Source organism: Hyperolius riggenbachi, chromosome 11, assembly GCF_040937935.1.
Source record: "Hyperolius riggenbachi isolate aHypRig1 chromosome 11, aHypRig1.pri, whole genome shotgun sequence".
NCBI lineage: Eukaryota > Metazoa > Chordata > Amphibia > Anura > Hyperoliidae > Hyperolius > Hyperolius riggenbachi.
In genome coordinates, this window is record NC_090656.1 from 115,381,964 (window position 1) to 115,398,947 (window position 16,984).

Genomic DNA, 16,984 nt, shown 5'->3' on the forward strand with positions numbered 1-16,984 from the left:
GCAGAGCATGATGGGATTTCCTATGTTGTTATTCACGTTGCCTAGAAACTGGGAGAGGTGCTCAGGACACAGGACAGTTGGAACTGTGTCTCATGCTCCCTGTCACCTCCTTTCAACCAAAAAGATGGATGCCATCATGAAATCAAACATTTGCCTGTTCGTTTAAAACATTTGCCTGTTGTTTAGGCTGGAGTTCCTCTTTAATTCAAAATATACCTTTAAACCTTTAGCAGCCAAATAAAGTACAACTTTATTTGGCTGCAGGGCTGAATTTTTCCTGTCACTGGGAAAGTGTTCCTTCCCTAGTCTGGCAGGCTCAGCAGGGTATAAAGAGTGTTGGCAGGGAGCTTGCATAGTTACCTGTCTGTACAGCTGGATCAGCGTGTTCTTCATCCACTATGGTGGCGATGTAACCCCGACATGTCTTCTTGGTGACATGTGATCGGGATCCAGGAGACCGTGTCAGTGTTACAACGCCACCCAGTGGTGGGAAAGGGATGACCTAAGAGATTCTTCCATCACCCCTTTTCCATCACCGGGTGACGCTGTAATACTGACATGGTCTCCTGGATCTTGGACACATGTCATATCATGTAATTGGGACCCAGAAGACCTGTTGGAAGTTCAGAGCTGCTGGTGGAGGAAGAGAAGATGCTGTCTGAAGCAGGTAACTATAACTGCTATAGTCACCCTCTCATTTGGCTGCACTAGGCAGCCAAAGAACATACAGTATGCCGGCAGAGGTTTAGAATGCACCAGCAGCTTTCAAACTAAAAATGTAGCACCTAATAGGTTAAACCAAAGACCAGTTGTTGAATGTTTGCAGTTGCACAGGAATTACAGTGGTATCCTGCTGTACATTTGCAATTCTGAAAGTATATGCTATATGTGGTAGAGGTGGTTTGGAATGTAGTCAATAACTTTATACTGGTTAATATTTTTGGCTGTATGATTTGGAGAAAATGTAGGTAAGTCCCTTCGGTGGTGTTCCTGAGGAAGATCATTTTGTTTTGTTGTTATTAGCTTTCATTTAGCTAATAAAGGTATTACCTACAGCTTTTCTCTCTAAAGTAGAACAAGTTCAACTTGTAAACTTACCATCAAAGGCAAATTCATCCTGACTATTTCCATTCATGTTTCCACACAATCCACAAGTCCTGTTAATGTATTTTGGTGGCACTTTGACCTTGAGATCAAAAGAATCTACATGTAAGTTATCTGTAGTAAAATATAATATGTATGAGAATACCAAACAGGGAGGCAATGTTAATCTGATGTGTGCGTCTATTTCCAAATGTAGAGTTTCGTAAAATGATTTTTAGAGAAAGTGATAAAAATTATGGTATGTAAATATATTTGTATAACTGCATTATCATGTGATTTTGATACAGATCAATTGATTAAAGTTCTATATATTTTGACTATCCAAGCAAGAGGATGGGTGTGACGCACAGCCTGCAGACTCTTTCGGCATATTGTGGGGGGGTAAAGTAGCAATCAAACAAGGTTATTTTAATCTGTCTGATCAATATATCCAATATGTCTGTTAAGTCTGTCAAATGTGACTGTGAGTAGTTACACACGAGACTGTTGCTTGATCAGTTTACATGCTTCTTCTTACTCACATGCTTACCACTTACCTCAGCACTTGCTTTTCCCTCATCTAAAGCTTCATACGCATGTACTTTGACTTTTGCCAGCTGGGATTATGACTCAATGTCTCGGGGCCGACTTGTGTATCGACATATCAATAGCCTAGAGGCTGTTACTATGGAGCGGGAGGAGGGACAATCTTCAGGACATGATAGAGCGGCTTCCAGCAGTCGGTGTAAAGCCGCATCTACACACGTAGATATGGCCGCGATGCTCCTTACCAATCGAGCCGCCGATGCGGCTCGATTGATAAGATCCAACAGGACGGATCTTGCTTCCGCCGATTCCCTGCTCGCTCCCCGCGAGGGGACAATGGCAGGGAATCGAGCGGAAGATAAGCGGTGCCGGCGGGGACAAGCGGGGAATCGTATGCGGCGCACACACGGCGAGCGGGGACGCGGCAGGCACGAGCGGGTACGCGGAAGAGGCGATCCGGCGGCTAATCGAGCCGCCGGATCGCAGCCTCATCTACGCGTGTAGATGAGGCTTAAGAGAACAGTGTGCTCAGGTATCGGGAGTTGCTAAAGATCTGACGACTTGCATGAGTATAGCTGAATAACCACCACACAGACCACAGAAGATGGATCAGGGGATACGCGGCGACTAAAGATGCTACACATGATCGTTCCCAGATCCATCTTCCGCAATTGTTTACCTTGGGAAGAAATGATGGGCATGAGTGCAACGTTGTACAGTCGCAGTAAATAGTGCGGGGGGTCAATGGAGATCGGAAGGACAGTCTACGATTGGATCAATCATTATCACATGTAATTGGTCGTCGTTGAACATCGTTTAATGAACTTTCGTTAAATGATGTCATATGATATCGTGCAAAAGGTTGTTTGTCTTTAACAGTTTTGGCAGGAAAATATTCAGATGGTTATGAGCCTTAAAGTGGACCTGAACTCTTGCACAGGACAGAAGGAAAACAGAGAAATGAACCCTGTATGTATTAAGAGGTTTAGCCTGTCTAATTCACCCTTATCTGTGGATAATCAGAAGTTGTAATTTTGTCCCTTAGCTGTGTCACCTGACTGCCACGTCAGAGTTCTCATTTGTAAACACAGGATGTGAACAATATGTTTGCTTCCATGAAAGTAAGAAACAGACAAACTGCATATTTATTGCAGGATTTGTATCAGTTGTCACAAAAATGTTTTTCTATAAAGGTTATTATACTGGTGCTTATCTTTTAGAGCAGAAAGGAAGTTCTGAATTCAGGTCCACTTTAAGGGAACTACGCACTTGGAGGTCACTTAGGTGTCAAAGGTCGCTTCTCTGTACAGTGCTGCGTAGTCGGAAGTCTCAAAAGAACTGGCATGCCAAAGCACTCCTTTATTTATTAACAAATATATAACAATTTACAAATAATGAAAATATCACAGCTAGACAATTGAGGTAAGGAATCAGAAGGCTTAAACAGATCCTAATAGGCAAGCAGCCAATGTAGACCAACTATATTGTAGGCATCCAACCAAAGTGAGTTTTCACCAACACTAATACTGTCTCACCTCCGGAGACCTTACCCCGCTAGCTGCAATGACAACACAAAACTGATGACCTGAGAGGATTGAAAGAAGAGCTGTCAGCCATACTATCTTAGGAAAACAAAAACAAATATATAAGTAGATTTGGGAAGCCTCCCCGTGGCGCTCCTGGATAGTGTTTATGTGGCATGAACTAATTTCCGCAGGGTGACCGCTTTGCGGTATTCGTTTTTTGACCCTGCATGGTTTGGCGTGTGAAAGCAAATGCATATTTGCATGAGCATTGCCTCATGAATAGCCAATTGAGCCAGATTTGCAGAGCCAGACTTGCTAGTGTTAAAACTTGGTGTTAGAGCACGCATACATTTTCCTCAGGTAAGCATTTTTTGTGGTTGTATCCTTTGGAGGCAGGTGGAAGATGGCTTGCTCTGGTGGTGTGAGCCCTAGAGTGAGTTGTTTGCACCTGTCCTCCCCCCCCCCCCCTCTGGAGTGTTGTGTGTGAGCCAGCCCTGAGCTCTAAAGCTTGGGGTGACCCATGCTTCACTCCTTTCTCATGTGGTGCCCCCAAGTTAATGGTCATGTAGCAGAACACAATGGACGTTAAGGTAAGTGCCTGTTTTTAATTTTGGGAGGTTGGAGTGGACGGCTCCCCCGACGCTGGCCACGCTTGGGGGGGTCGCCTGCGCCACCCAGCCTCCCCCTCCGGGGTGCAGCTGCGGTTCCCAGGCGGTGAAAGTGCCTGATACCCCGTGGTCCACCGGTTGTATGGGGGCATTGGGAAGCCTCCCCGTGGCGCTCCTGGATAGTGCTTATGTGACATGAACCAATTCCGGCAGGGCGACCGCTTTGCGGTATTCGTTTTTTGACCCTGCATGGTTTGGCGTGCGAAAGCAAATGCATATTTGCATGAGCATTGCCTCATGAATAGCCAATTGAGCCAGATTTGCAGAGCCACACTTGCTAGGGTTAAAACTTGGTATTAGAGCACGCATACATTTTCCTCAGGTAAGCATAAGTAGATAAATACTTGCTCTACTTACATAACATATGTATTGCACTGTCCACGTTATGATTCCTGTGAATTTTATAAAGGAAAAGTAGAGAATGCTATTCTAGACAGTTTGTTTCCATATTTACTGTGCCTATTTTGAAGCCAGCCCAGATGTAATAGCCACCCTTAGTCTCCTCTGCCTGATTTGCCCGCCCTTCACTATAGAAAGTGCATTGTCTCAGCATGAGAAATATTGGCCAATCAGAGAGGAACAGAGGTGTGGGAGGGGAAAACAGGAGGGAAAGAGGCTTCAGCCAATCAGACTGCTTTAGTTAAGTCTGAGGGGAAGTACAGAAGCAAAAAAAGACAGCCCAGCATGCCCTGCAACTTCTCTTTTGTGTACCAAACTTTCTGTGTACCAAATAAGAGTCATGTAAACTGGGGAATGATAATTAATTAACAAGAAAAGTAATAGTGATTTAAACTTTTGGATTGCCTGATTAGCATCATTATTACTTGTTTACCAGATAAAAATAAAGAATTGATTTTTTATTTTATGCCTGACAGTTACTCTTTAAGCAGAAAGAACAACCTAAGCAAATTGAGGGAGGGACCTTTTTCCTGATCTCTCCCCATTTAAACGAGACTCCGTGCCCAGCCTATATAACTCTACATCCCCCGCAAACATGAACTCTCAAGCTCCTGCAGCATTTGACTAGCCCTATCATTGGGAGGGGGCTCCTTAGATCCCTTCCCTCTTCTGTCTATGCCCTGCTTGAACAAGGAAAAGGGTGCATTCACTGCCACTTATATTGCTGACCAAACTGTATTGTACTGCCGAGAGGTCCACTGAAACACAGCATAGAAAACATATACTTTATTTCCAGCAAAGTTTAATTCAAGCACTTATTGTAACCTTGAGTTTCCAGTTTCAGTGGATGAGGCTCTAATAGGTTTTGGAGCGGAACTCTACTTAACATACATGGAAACATAAACAGATAAAATCTAGTCTTACTGTAAGAGCATCATCTGCATTCCATAGAAGGCTCACTCCTAGCTTGGAAGATACTTTCACATAGACACCAGTGTACTGAATTTGTATGCCCAGATGGCTGTATGGAACAGTAATTCTGTCAAAGATAGAAAAAGAAGATTGTTGAAATAATGTGTGCAGATATGAAACTATTATGACTTTATCGACGATACACTGAAATGTCAGACTTACGTTTCACCTCCCACCATGATTACATCTTTGTTCATCTCAATGACCAAACCCACAATCTTGATCATGATGTGGGACACAACCGTCTCATTCGCGGCCTCTGAATGTCGGATCTGGATGTTGAAATCCTCAACGGTGTCCAGACAGTTAGAAGTGAGGAGGTAGTTGCAAGTTCCTGGAAACTGATAGAAATCTCCATCGAAGGTTTTGTATTGGAACTTTCCCCAGGTGCTGCAGACATGGTCGCTGCGTGCCGAATTTACTATTGAGATATATATTATAATCATTACACAGATGCAGGCAAATTTTATGTACCAGTCAAGCATTCACTTTAGGCCCCTTTTACACTTGATGCGTTGCCACATCCTGAAAATGCAGAAAATGCTGCATCCCGTCACAGGAGTAGTGACAACCGTATCACACTGAATGCAGTGCGTCATAGTGTGGCGGTTTCTGGCGTGGTAACACACTGCATGCATTGTGATACCATGCAACTTGTGGGTATACCCTCTAAATAAAGCATACTTTCAACGGAAGAATGCCTCACTAGTTTGACTTGGTCGCACCTCGGCTATAACACAGGATGTGATGTTTCGGGCAAGGTGTGATCGTTAAAAATCGCATAGCACCAAGTGTTAAAGCATCCTTAAATGAAACCTAAGGTGAAAATAAACGAATGAAATAAACAATTATATCTATCTTCTTTCCCCTAAAAATGACTTTTTAAGATATTCCACAGTTTTATTTTATGTTTAAATCTACTTTTTAAGTTTTATTGTTTATGCTCAATGACACATTCATTGAAGTATGCCAGAGCTAAAAATCTATGAACTATTGACCCTTTTTATCTCTTTCCTGCTCTCAGAAGCCATTTTCTGCTAGGAAAGTGTTTTATAGTTGGAATTTCTTTATCAGTGAGGGTCACACTGTAGTCACTTCCTGTCTGAGTCAGGACTGAGTCAGCCACTTACATACCTGACATTTAACTATTTCAGGCAGAGAAAGTAAAAAAGGAACACAGCATAGTTATTTGTGTGCAAGGCTCTGTACATATCCATGTCTATCTCATCATGTCACCTCGGGTAGAGAACTGAAAGGTATACATTTCTTGGGAGGCAGTCATTAAAGTGCACCATGCACTAGAAAAATGCTTTGAAATATAAGGGCAAGATGAATACCCTTACCCAGATTATCTCATCAATGCAGTGCCTGTATTGATGTAACAAACTAATCACTGTTTGTAGGCACTTCCTGTTTATAGAGGTATGACTGTATAGATTTCACAGAACTCTGCACAAACCAAGCAAGAATTGCAAGCTATTCTTTCTGCTCTCATGCTGACACAAAACACTTCAAACTGAATATTGTACATCCTCCCTGTTCAGTGCATAGTCCTGACATCATAAGCAAAAATGAGCAAAAATAATGCAAACAGTGACACAATGCAATGGCGTTGTAGATTATTTACACACAGAGCCTTCCATGGTTCTTACTGCTCTTATGACCTTACACACTAAATAGCCTTATTGCCCAGCCATTCAAGACCGGATTGCAGTTTGAAATAGGGAAGTAGGTTGCTGCAAGTACCACTTCCTCTTGTTGGTTGAACTAGGTCAGCGGTGGCGAACCTATGGCACGCGTGCCGGCCCCGGCACGCGTAGCCTAATCTGCTGGCACGCCACCTCTGCTTATGAACTGGCCGCAGCGTCTACTAGACGCCGCCGCACCAGTTCATAACCCGCAACCCCGCAGTCTCCCGGGAGGCAGACTAGGGCTACGGCAAGATGGCTGCCGAAGCCCTGTACTGGAGACTATTTGTGTCTCCAGTACAGGGCTTCGGGCGCCATCTTCCCGTAGCCCTGCACTCTGCCTGTCAGTGGCAGCGCGGGAGACTGCAGGAGGAACGTCCGGGGGAGATGCGCGCCAGAGCCCAGCCGAGAGAGAAGACTTCTGTCAGGTGAGTACATTACTTTTTCTTTTTCAGGTAAAATGCGGCCCACTGTATTATTTTCTGGTAAAATGTTTTGTCACATTGTGTTTATGTCCTGTGACATGCTGCCCACTGTGTGTGTTTTCTGGTGAAATGTGGCCCACTGCGTTTTTCTGGTGAAATGTGGCCCACTGCGTTTGTTTTCTGGTGAAATGCTGCCCGCTACGTTTGTTTTCTGGTGAAATGTGGCCCACTGCATTTGTTTTCTGGTGAAATGCTGCCTGCTGCATTTGTTTTTTGGTGAAATGCTGCCCCCTGCATTTGTTTTCTGGTGAAATGTGACCCACTGCGTTTGTTTTCTGGTGAAATGCTGCCCGCTGCATTTGTTTTCTGGTGAAATGTGGCCCACTGCGTTTGTTTTCTGGTGAAATGCTGCCCGCTGCGTTTGTTTTCTGGTGAAATGTGGCCCACTGTGTTTGTTTGCTGGTGAAATGCTACCCTCTGCGTTTGTTTTCTGGTGAAATGTGGCCCACTGCGTTTGTTTTCTGGTGAAATGTGGCCCACTGCGTTTGTTTTCTGATGAAATGTGGCCCACTGCGTTTGTTTGCTGGTGAAATGCTACCCTCTGCGTTTGTTTTCTGGTGAAATGTGGCCCACTGCGTTTGTTTGCTGGTGAAATGTGGCCCACTGTTTGTTTTCTAGTGAAATGCTGCCCGCTGTTTGTTTTCTGGTGAAATGCTGCCCACTGCGTTTATTTTCTGGTGCAATGTGGCCCACTGCGTTTGTTTTCTGGTGCAATGTGGCCCACATTGCATTATTTTCTGCTGAAATGTTGCACACATTGCGTTTATTTTCTGGTGTCTGGGGTAACTTGCTACATTTATTATTAAGGGCTCATTCACACTATAGAACGTATGCATGAATGCGATTTCATGCATGCGCTGCCAACACACAGTGATCGCACGGAATGCACGTTGTGGTGCGCTAAAGCGTGGACGTCGGCAGCTGTACCCATCGGGGAAACGTATGCGTTGTGCGTTAAAATGTTCCCAGATGCGTTACAACGTAACGCATGGGAACGCACACCTGTATTGTGAATGGTAACATGGAAGTCTATTGACTTTCATGTTACCATATGAATCTTACATTATGTGCGTTGCGTCAAAACTGACAGTGCAGCAATGGTCATAGTTGGCTATATTTGCTGCTTTGGGGTTACGGCGGGTATAAATAGCATCATACAGTTTCTGCACACCCATGATGCGAATCCTCGTTTCACCACATCATGGTGGAAAACACTGCTTTCTTATGCCTCGCTGTTACATCATTATGTTAGCTCCGCCCATACAATATCATGGCCACGCCCATTTTTCGGTGTGCCGCGACCCCTGCCCCCCCCCCCCACACAGTGGCACTCGGAGATAAAAAAAGTCGATGTTAGGTCGCAGTTTGGGCACTCGGCCTCTGAAAAGTTAGCCATCACTGAACTAGGTAGTACGTGATGGGTGGTGGAGAGTGAGGCTAAAAAAATAAATCTGCACTTCCAGAAGTTCATGTATTCCTCCATAGCAAGCTCTCTCACCAATGTGTTGAAATGCAATATTTATATGAACAGAATGCTGCATGCACTTGTATGCACTCAACCATGGCGTTTAATGCTATCAGTATAGCATATCAACATTAAGAGTATACTTAGCTCTATAATTCAACATTTCTAAAAGTGAATTTCCATCTTTGCTTTTTAAAAACAGACATGCATGGGTGGTGCACAAGCAATTTGGAGGATTCCTCTGTGAAAATTCCTCCATGCATGAGTGCTTTTCTCTGCTAGGCAAGTGCAGACCGTACTCGCTCATGCCCAGTGCGGTTGTGCTTGTCCTGGTCAGAAGACAAAGAGGGAACCAGTGCTGTAACAGTGGCAAGTAGAAGGACCTGGGAAGCCTCTGGACTATACCACTACTGAGGTAAGTATCAAACATTTCTTTTTAAACTTACTTCAGGATTGCTTCTAGTTAGGTTCCTTCATTTTCAAAAAAATTGGGGAAGGGTTTTCAACCTTGTCAGGTATTTATTGCTGGAAGTATGACCTACCTTTTCAGTTGCATAAAACCTGAGGGTCATTTAAAGCGTATTTAAAGTGATTGATTCAAAATTAAAACATTGTTGCAATTACTACAGCAGATTGAAAAAAATGAGGTCATAGTTATGGGTGACTTCAACTTTCCAGACATTGATAGGAGTATTGAGGCTACCCATTCTGGTAAAAGCAGCAGATTTTTGGCATCACTACAGGACAATTACTTGACTCAAATGGTAACAGAACCAACTAGGGGTAATGCGTTACTGGATCTGATCATTTCTAATAGACCAGATAATGTATCAGTATCAAATGTGCAGGTTCAAGAACATTTGGGAAATAGTGATCACAACATGCTAACGTTTGATCTGGTGACTGATAGGCTGCGGGGCAGCGGGACCACTAAAACTATGAATTTTAGAAAAGCAAGCTTGAATCAACTCAGGCAGGCACTAAGTTTGGTGAACTGGGATAATGTACTAAAAGGGGAGGACACTGAAGGGAAATGGCAAGCTTTTAAGCTTATTCTCAATCAATATTGTAGTATGTATATCCCATATGGAAACAAAATGTCTAGGAATAAAAAAGGCCTCTATGGATGAATAGAAAGGTTAGAGATAAGATGAAGGGGAAAAAGAATGCCTATGGGATCCTAAAACAGGAGGGGACTGAGGCTGCATTAAGCAATTATAAGGAGTGCAATAACAGTTGTAGAAAAGAAATTAGGCTGGCAAAGATTGAAGCTGAAAATCAAATCACTAGGGATATAAAAAAAAAAAGAAAGGTTGACTGTATTGGACTCCTAAAGGATGAGGGTGGGAACTCAATGGTGGATGACCAAGGTAAGGCAGAGTTATTAAATGCTTTCTTTGCTTCTGTCTTCACAAGGGAAACATCACTGTTGCAAATTACAGATGCAGAAGAGTCTTAATCTTCCAATTGTAATATTAAATGCTTAACGCAGGAAGAAGTGAAGGCAAGACTAAATAAATAAAAAATAGACAAAGCACCTGGCCCGGATGGCATGCATCTTCGGGTCCTAAGGGAATGAAGTTCAGTTATAGATACACCCCTTTATCTTATCTTTTGTGACTCTCTTTCAACTGGCAGAGTCCCAGTGGAATGCCGTACAGCTCACGTTTTCCCATTATTTAAGAAGGGCAAAAAAACAGATCCAGGAAATTATAGACCTGTAAGCTTAACATCTGTTGTATGCAAACTATTTGAGGGGTTACTAAGAGATACTATACATGACTTCATAGAAGAAAATAATCTTATTTCTCAGCATCAACATGGGTTTACTAAAGACAGGTCCTGTTTGACTAACATGCTCAGCTTTTATGAGGTAGTGAATGTTAATGTGGATATTGGGAACGCTGTAGATGTGATATACTTGAACTCTGCAAAGGCCTTCGACACTGTTCCACACAAAAGTCTGGTGCAAAAGTTGAGGATGCAAGGACTGGGGAAGAGGCTGTGTGCATGGATAGGGAACTGGCTAAAGGACAGAAAACAAAGAGTTGTAGTCAATGGATCATACTCAAAATGGCTGACTGTAAGCAGTGGGGTCCCACAGGGGTCTGTTCTGGGTCCAGTGCTCTTCAATTTATTTATTAATGACCTAGTAGATGCAGTAGTAAGCAATGTTGCTATTTTTGCAGATGACACAAAATTGTGCAGAATCATCAACTCACAGGAAGATAGGGACATACTGCAACAGGATCTGGATAGGATGGCTATATGGGCACATAAATGGCATATGAAATTCAATGTTGAAAAAGTCATGCATTTTGGTCGTACCAATGGTCTGACTCTAGCACCATTGAAAATAAATGGGATACAGTTGGGGACATCAAACTTGGAGAAGGACTTAGGAGTACTCATCGACAACAAGTTAAATAATCGTACTCGATGCCAAGCCGCTGCAGCTAAAGCTAACAAAATTTTGGGATACATTAAAAGTAAAATAAAAACTCAAGATGCTAGCATAAGATTGCCCCTGTTTAACTCTCTAGTAAGGCCACATCTGGATTATGGAATTCAGTTCTGGGCACCACATTACAGGAAAGATATTGCAGTTTTAGAGCAGGTGCAGAGACAAGCAACAAAATTAATACGTGGGATGGAAGGTCTCAATTACCAAGAAAGGTTAGATAAACTGGGTTTATTTAGTCTAGAGAAAAGACGCCTTAGAGGGGATCTAATTAACATGTATAAATATGTCAGAGGGCAATATAAAAGCTTAGTGGATGAGCTTTTTGTCCCTAGGCCTTCTCAAAGGACTAGAGGACATGATCTGCGCATGGAGGAAAAACGTTTTAGCCATTTATTTACTAAAGGGTTCTTTACAGTAAGAGTGATTAAGATGTGGAATGCATTGCCACAGGAAGTAGTTATGGCAAATTCTATACCTGCATTTAAAGGGGGCTTAGATGCTTTCCTTGCGTGGAAAGACATCCATGGCTACAATTACTAGGAATGCCAAATGATGTTGATCCAGGGATTTTATCTGATTACCATCTGGAGCCGGGAAGGGAATTTTTCCCTTTTGGGGCTAATTTTACCATGCCTTGTAAGGGTTTTTCACCTTCCTCTGGATCAACAGGGATATGTGAGGGAGCAGGCTGGTGTTGTACTTTGTTCTCTGGTCGAACTCGATGGACGTATGTCTTTTTTCAACCCAAGTAACTATGTAAGGCTGATATTACAGTTTACACAGATATGTAGCACTGAGAAAAAGTAATTCATAATAACATAAAATAATGTCATGTCTATTAACATTAACAGCAAACCTAAAGAAGACAATTCAAAATTAAAAGTAAAATAATGTTACTATACCTATCAAGTACATTTTGTTAAAAAATAACTAAAGAAAATACAAAATATACCAAAAATGTTCCATGTTAATTTTTTGCTTTACAAATGGCGTAAGTCTTAAAATCCAGTAAAAGAAATAGTTATTTTTTTGTACAAAGACAATGCTTACCTTGAATGGGTATGGATGTGTAAGAATGGGAGAGAGTTAAGACAGCAGAAAGGAACCAGAGTACTGGACCCAGAATCCCCATGATGCTCACTAACTGGTGACACAGCTAGATGAGCAACTGTTCTTGTCCTCTTTATCCACCTTCACTCTATATATAAGGCTCTCCTGCTTACCCTCCCTACTGGAAAAAATGAATGGGCTTTAATTTTGATCCTTATAATTGTGCAAAGGAAAGACTTCAAGCCTTTTGTTTCATGGTAGCTCATAATGGTCATTAGGTGGGATTACACTGATCCTACAGTGTATCCAGCTTGTACCTTATCATATCTATTACAGGATTCCCTAGTCTGGCCAAACACGTCACCTGTGATTGTCAGAGAAACAATTCAATAAAATTCAAATTATGATCCTACACTATACATAAAACAAGTTAACAAACTGTGTATGGGGGACCCCTGTAGTATGCAACAGCTTGATATTGTATAAATAATATTGGACATGCAGGAATAGCTACAGACAAGCGGACAAAATGCTTAAGTATTTCACTGTTAAAACATACCTTCCCTATTAACTAAGCAATGAGATAACTTAAAGTGAACCCAAGGTGAGAGTGATATGGAAGCTGCCATATTTGTTTCCTTTATTGTTTTCTTTTAAACAATAGCAGTTGCCTGGCAGCCCTGCTGATCTACTTGGTTGCAGTAGTGTCTGAAGTACACTCGGAACAAGTATGCAGCTAATCTTATCAGATCTGACAATATTGTCAGAAACACCTGATCTACACATGCTTGTTCAGGGTCTATGGCCGAAAGTATTAGAGGCCGAGGATCAGTGGGACAGCCAGGCAAACTGGTATTGCTCAAAAGGAAATAAATATGGCAGCCTCCACATAATTCTCACCTCGGGTTCACATTAAACTATCAACAGTGTTGGAATAATAGATTTACAGCCAAGATCTAATCACTCTTGGGGTTCTATAATGTCCAGCCACTTTACATGGTCATCTAAGCAGACATTTGTGGATCCGATATCCTTTTGTTTGAATGTGGAAACTAATATCTAATTGGCATGAGCAAGATATACAGTGTATGTGTGCAAGAAAGGACTTTTAGAACTGACTGATTTCACCATTATATCACTTTTTCAGGGTGTGTGGAATAAGTAAAAAGGATGCATTAGACGAAGTCAGATTAAAGTTTTATAAAATGTCTGTTCTCTTTCATTGGTAAGCACCAGTGCTGGGCGTAATGGAAAAAACTACGCTTACGGATCATTACGCGTAATTTTACGCTATTACGCATTACGGAATTGCGCTTACGGCGTAGACATTCATTTACGGTACATGTCTGTAATTACGCATAGCCCTTACGCAATTACGCGTAAGAATACCGTAATTAAGGTTGTTACGTTATTGGCTTACGCGTAAATTCCTACTAGCAATTAATGCGTTCATGCTGCCAAGCGGAAAAGTTGACGCATGGATCAATGTTAGGTAGCCGCCGACTTTAAGGGTTAATAGCAAAGCCCCCTTAATTGCTAAGAGCCTCAAATTTAGAGAATATATTAAGGAGATCAGAAGGAATAAGAGGAAAAAAAAATTTCAAAAAGACCTTATAGTTTTTGAGAAAATCGATGTTAGAGTTTCAAAGGAAAAATATATACATTTAAAAACCCACCGACTTTAACGGTTAATAGCAAAGCCTGCTTAAAATGTAGGAACACCAAATTCACAGGGTATATTAAGGGGATCAGTGGGAATAAGAGGAAACAATTTTTTTTCAAAAAGACCTTATAGTTTTTGAGAAAATCGATTTTTAAGTTTCAAGGGCAAAAATGTCTTTTAAATGCGGAAAATGTCCGTTTTTTTTGCACAGGTAATAATAGTGTTTTATTTTCATAGATTCCCCCAAGTGGGAAGAGTTTAACTTACTTCGTTCTGAGTGTGGGAAATATTAAAAAAAAACGACGTATGGTCCCCCCTCCCAGACCTCTTTAACCCCTTGTCCCCCATGCAGACTGGGATAGCCAGAATGCGGAGCACCGGCCGCGTGGGGCTCCGCACCCTGACTATACCAGCCCGCATGGTCCATGGATTGGGGGGTCTCGGAAGGGGAGGGGCAGCCAAGCTTTCCCCTCCCCCTCCGAGCCCTTGTCCAATCCAAGGACAAGGGGCTCTTCTCCACCTCCGATGGGCGGTGGAGGTGGAGGCCGCGATTTCCTGGGGGGGGGGGGTTCATGGTGGCATCTGGGAGTCCCCTTTAAAAAGGGGTCCCCCAGATGCCCACCCCCCCTCCCAGGAGAAATGAGTATAGAGGTACTTGTACCCCTTACCCATTTCCTTTAAGAGTTAAAAGTAAATAAACACACAAACACATAGAAAAAGTATTTTAATTGAACAAAAAACATAACCACGAAAAAAGTCCTTTAATATTCTTAATTAACCATTAATACTTACCTGTCCCTTTAAAAGCCAGTTCCCACGCAATATCCTCGGAAATATACTAATCAGTTACAATGTAACAAAGTTGGTACAATGTAACAACTTTGTTACTTTGTAACTCCACCGCACCCGACGTCACTCACCGCTCACCCGCCGGACGCCGCATACACGCTAAGTACCCGCTGGCTCCCGCCGTCCACTCCGCCCACACCTGTCACCCATATACATGCTGGCACCCATGGGTGCCAGCATGTATATAGGTGACATGTGGGAGAGGCGGGGAGGGCAGCGAGAGCCGGCGGGACTTAGCGTCCTTCACCCGACAGAGCTCTGAGCTATATAGCTCAGAGCTCTCTAAAGCATCTTTGTATTTGGGCTCCAAGGAGCCCCATTGGTCCTTAGCAGACCAATGGGGTTCCTTCTGATTTAAAGGAACCCCATTGGTCTGCTAAGGACCAATGGGGCTCCTTGGAGCCCAAATACAAAGATGCTTTAGAGAGCTCTGAGCTATATAGCTCAGAGCTCTGTCGGGTGAAGGACGCTAAGTCCCGCCGGCTCTCGCTGCCCTCCCCGCCTCTCCCACATGTCACCTATATACATGCTGGCACCCATGGGTGCCAGCATGTATATGGGTGACAGGTGTGGGCGGAGTGGACGGCGGGAGCCGGCGGGGACTTAGCGTTAGTGTATGCGGCGGCCGGCGGGTGAGCGGCGAGTGACGTCGGGTGCGGTGGAGTTACAAAGTAACAAAGTTGTTACATTGTACCAACTTTGTTACATTGTAACTGATTAGTATATTTCCGAGGATATTGCGTGGGAACTGGCTTTTAAAGGGACAGGTAAGTATTAATGGTTAATTAAGAATATTAAAGGACTTTTTTCGTGGTTATGTTTTTTGTTCAATTAAAATACTTTTTCTATGTGTTTGTGTGTTTATTTACTTTTAACTCTTAAAGGAAATGGGTAAGGGGTACAAGTACCTCTATACTCATTTCTCCTGGGAGGGGGGGTGGGCATCTGGGGGACCCCTTTTTAAAGGGGACTCCCAGATGCCACCATGAACCCCCCCCCCCCAGGAAATCGCGGCCTCCACCTCCACCGCCCATCGGAGGTGGAGAAGAGCCCCTTGTCCTTGGATTGGACAAGGGCTCGGAGGGGGAGGGGAAAGCTTGGCTGCCCCTCCCCTTCCGAGACCCCCCAATCCATGGACCATGCGGGCTGGTATAGTCAGGGTGCGGAGCCCCACGCGGCCGGTGCTCCGCATTCTGGCTATCCCAGTCTGCATGGGGGACAAGGGGTTAAAGAGGTCTGGGAGGAGGGACCCCACGTCGTTTTTTTTTAATATTTCCCACACTCAGAACGAAGTAAGTAAAACTCTTCCTACTTGGGGGAATCTATGAAAATAAAACACTATTGTTACCTGTGCAAAAAAAACGGACATTTTCCGCATTTAAAAGACATTTTTGCCCTTGAAACTTAAAAATCGATTTTCTCAAAAACTATAAGGTCTTTTTGAAAAAAAAAAATTCCTCTTATTCCCACTGACCCCCTTAATATACCCTGTGAATTTGGTGTTCCTACATTTTAAGCAGGCTTTGCTATTAACCGTTAAAGTCGGCGGGTTTTTAAATGTATATATTTTTCCTTTGAAACTTTAACATCGATTTTCTCAAAAACTATAACGTCTTTTTGAAAAAAAAAAATTTCCTCTTATTCCTTCTGATCTCCTTAATATATTCTCCAAATTTGAGGCTCTGAGCACTTAAGGGGGCTTTGCTATTAACCCTTAAAGTCGGCGGCTTTTTTATATTATACGGGAGCGTAATATTACGCGATTACGGCAGACTGTGTAATTTCAATGGGAGTTTACTGTCTTACGCGTAATTTGTTACGCATAATAACGTAACCTACGGTCTACGCGTAATTAATTACGCGTAGTACCGTAACCTTACACGTAACGCTTACGGTGCATTTGTAGTGAATTACGATGCGTAATTACGCTAATGCGTAATTTCGGCCCAGCACTGGTAAGCACACAGTTTTGGTGGTCTTCCAAGAATGATACAAAAACAACAGTGACGTCTCCTGGCCATCAACAATTTCAATGTGTTTCAGCTGGAACCTCTAGGTGACATATCCCTCACATTTTGCAGCAGAACCCCTGGTGAGTCTAACACAGAGGACAAAACAGGTAGGGC

At 43.0% G+C, this 16,984-nt stretch overlaps 1 protein-coding gene across 1 annotated transcript in view; it reads right to left on the bottom strand.

Annotated features, from left to right (window-relative positions):
* Positions 1 to 12,428, bottom strand: part of LOC137537848 (mucin-2-like) — an 85,863-nt gene extending 73,435 nt beyond the window's left edge. Inside the window, exons 1-4 of the mRNA XM_068259800.1 lie at positions 12,347 to 12,428; positions 5,357 to 5,615; positions 5,147 to 5,261; positions 1,099 to 1,186 (exon numbers count right to left, since the gene is read on the bottom strand). Of these exons, the coding sequence (XP_068115901.1) occupies positions 1,099 to 1,186; positions 5,147 to 5,261; positions 5,357 to 5,615; positions 12,347 to 12,428 (544 nt within the window). The remainder of the gene's footprint in view (positions 1 to 1,098; positions 1,187 to 5,146; positions 5,262 to 5,356; positions 5,616 to 12,346) is intronic.
* Between the last annotated feature and the right edge of the window lie 4,556 nt (positions 12,429 to 16,984).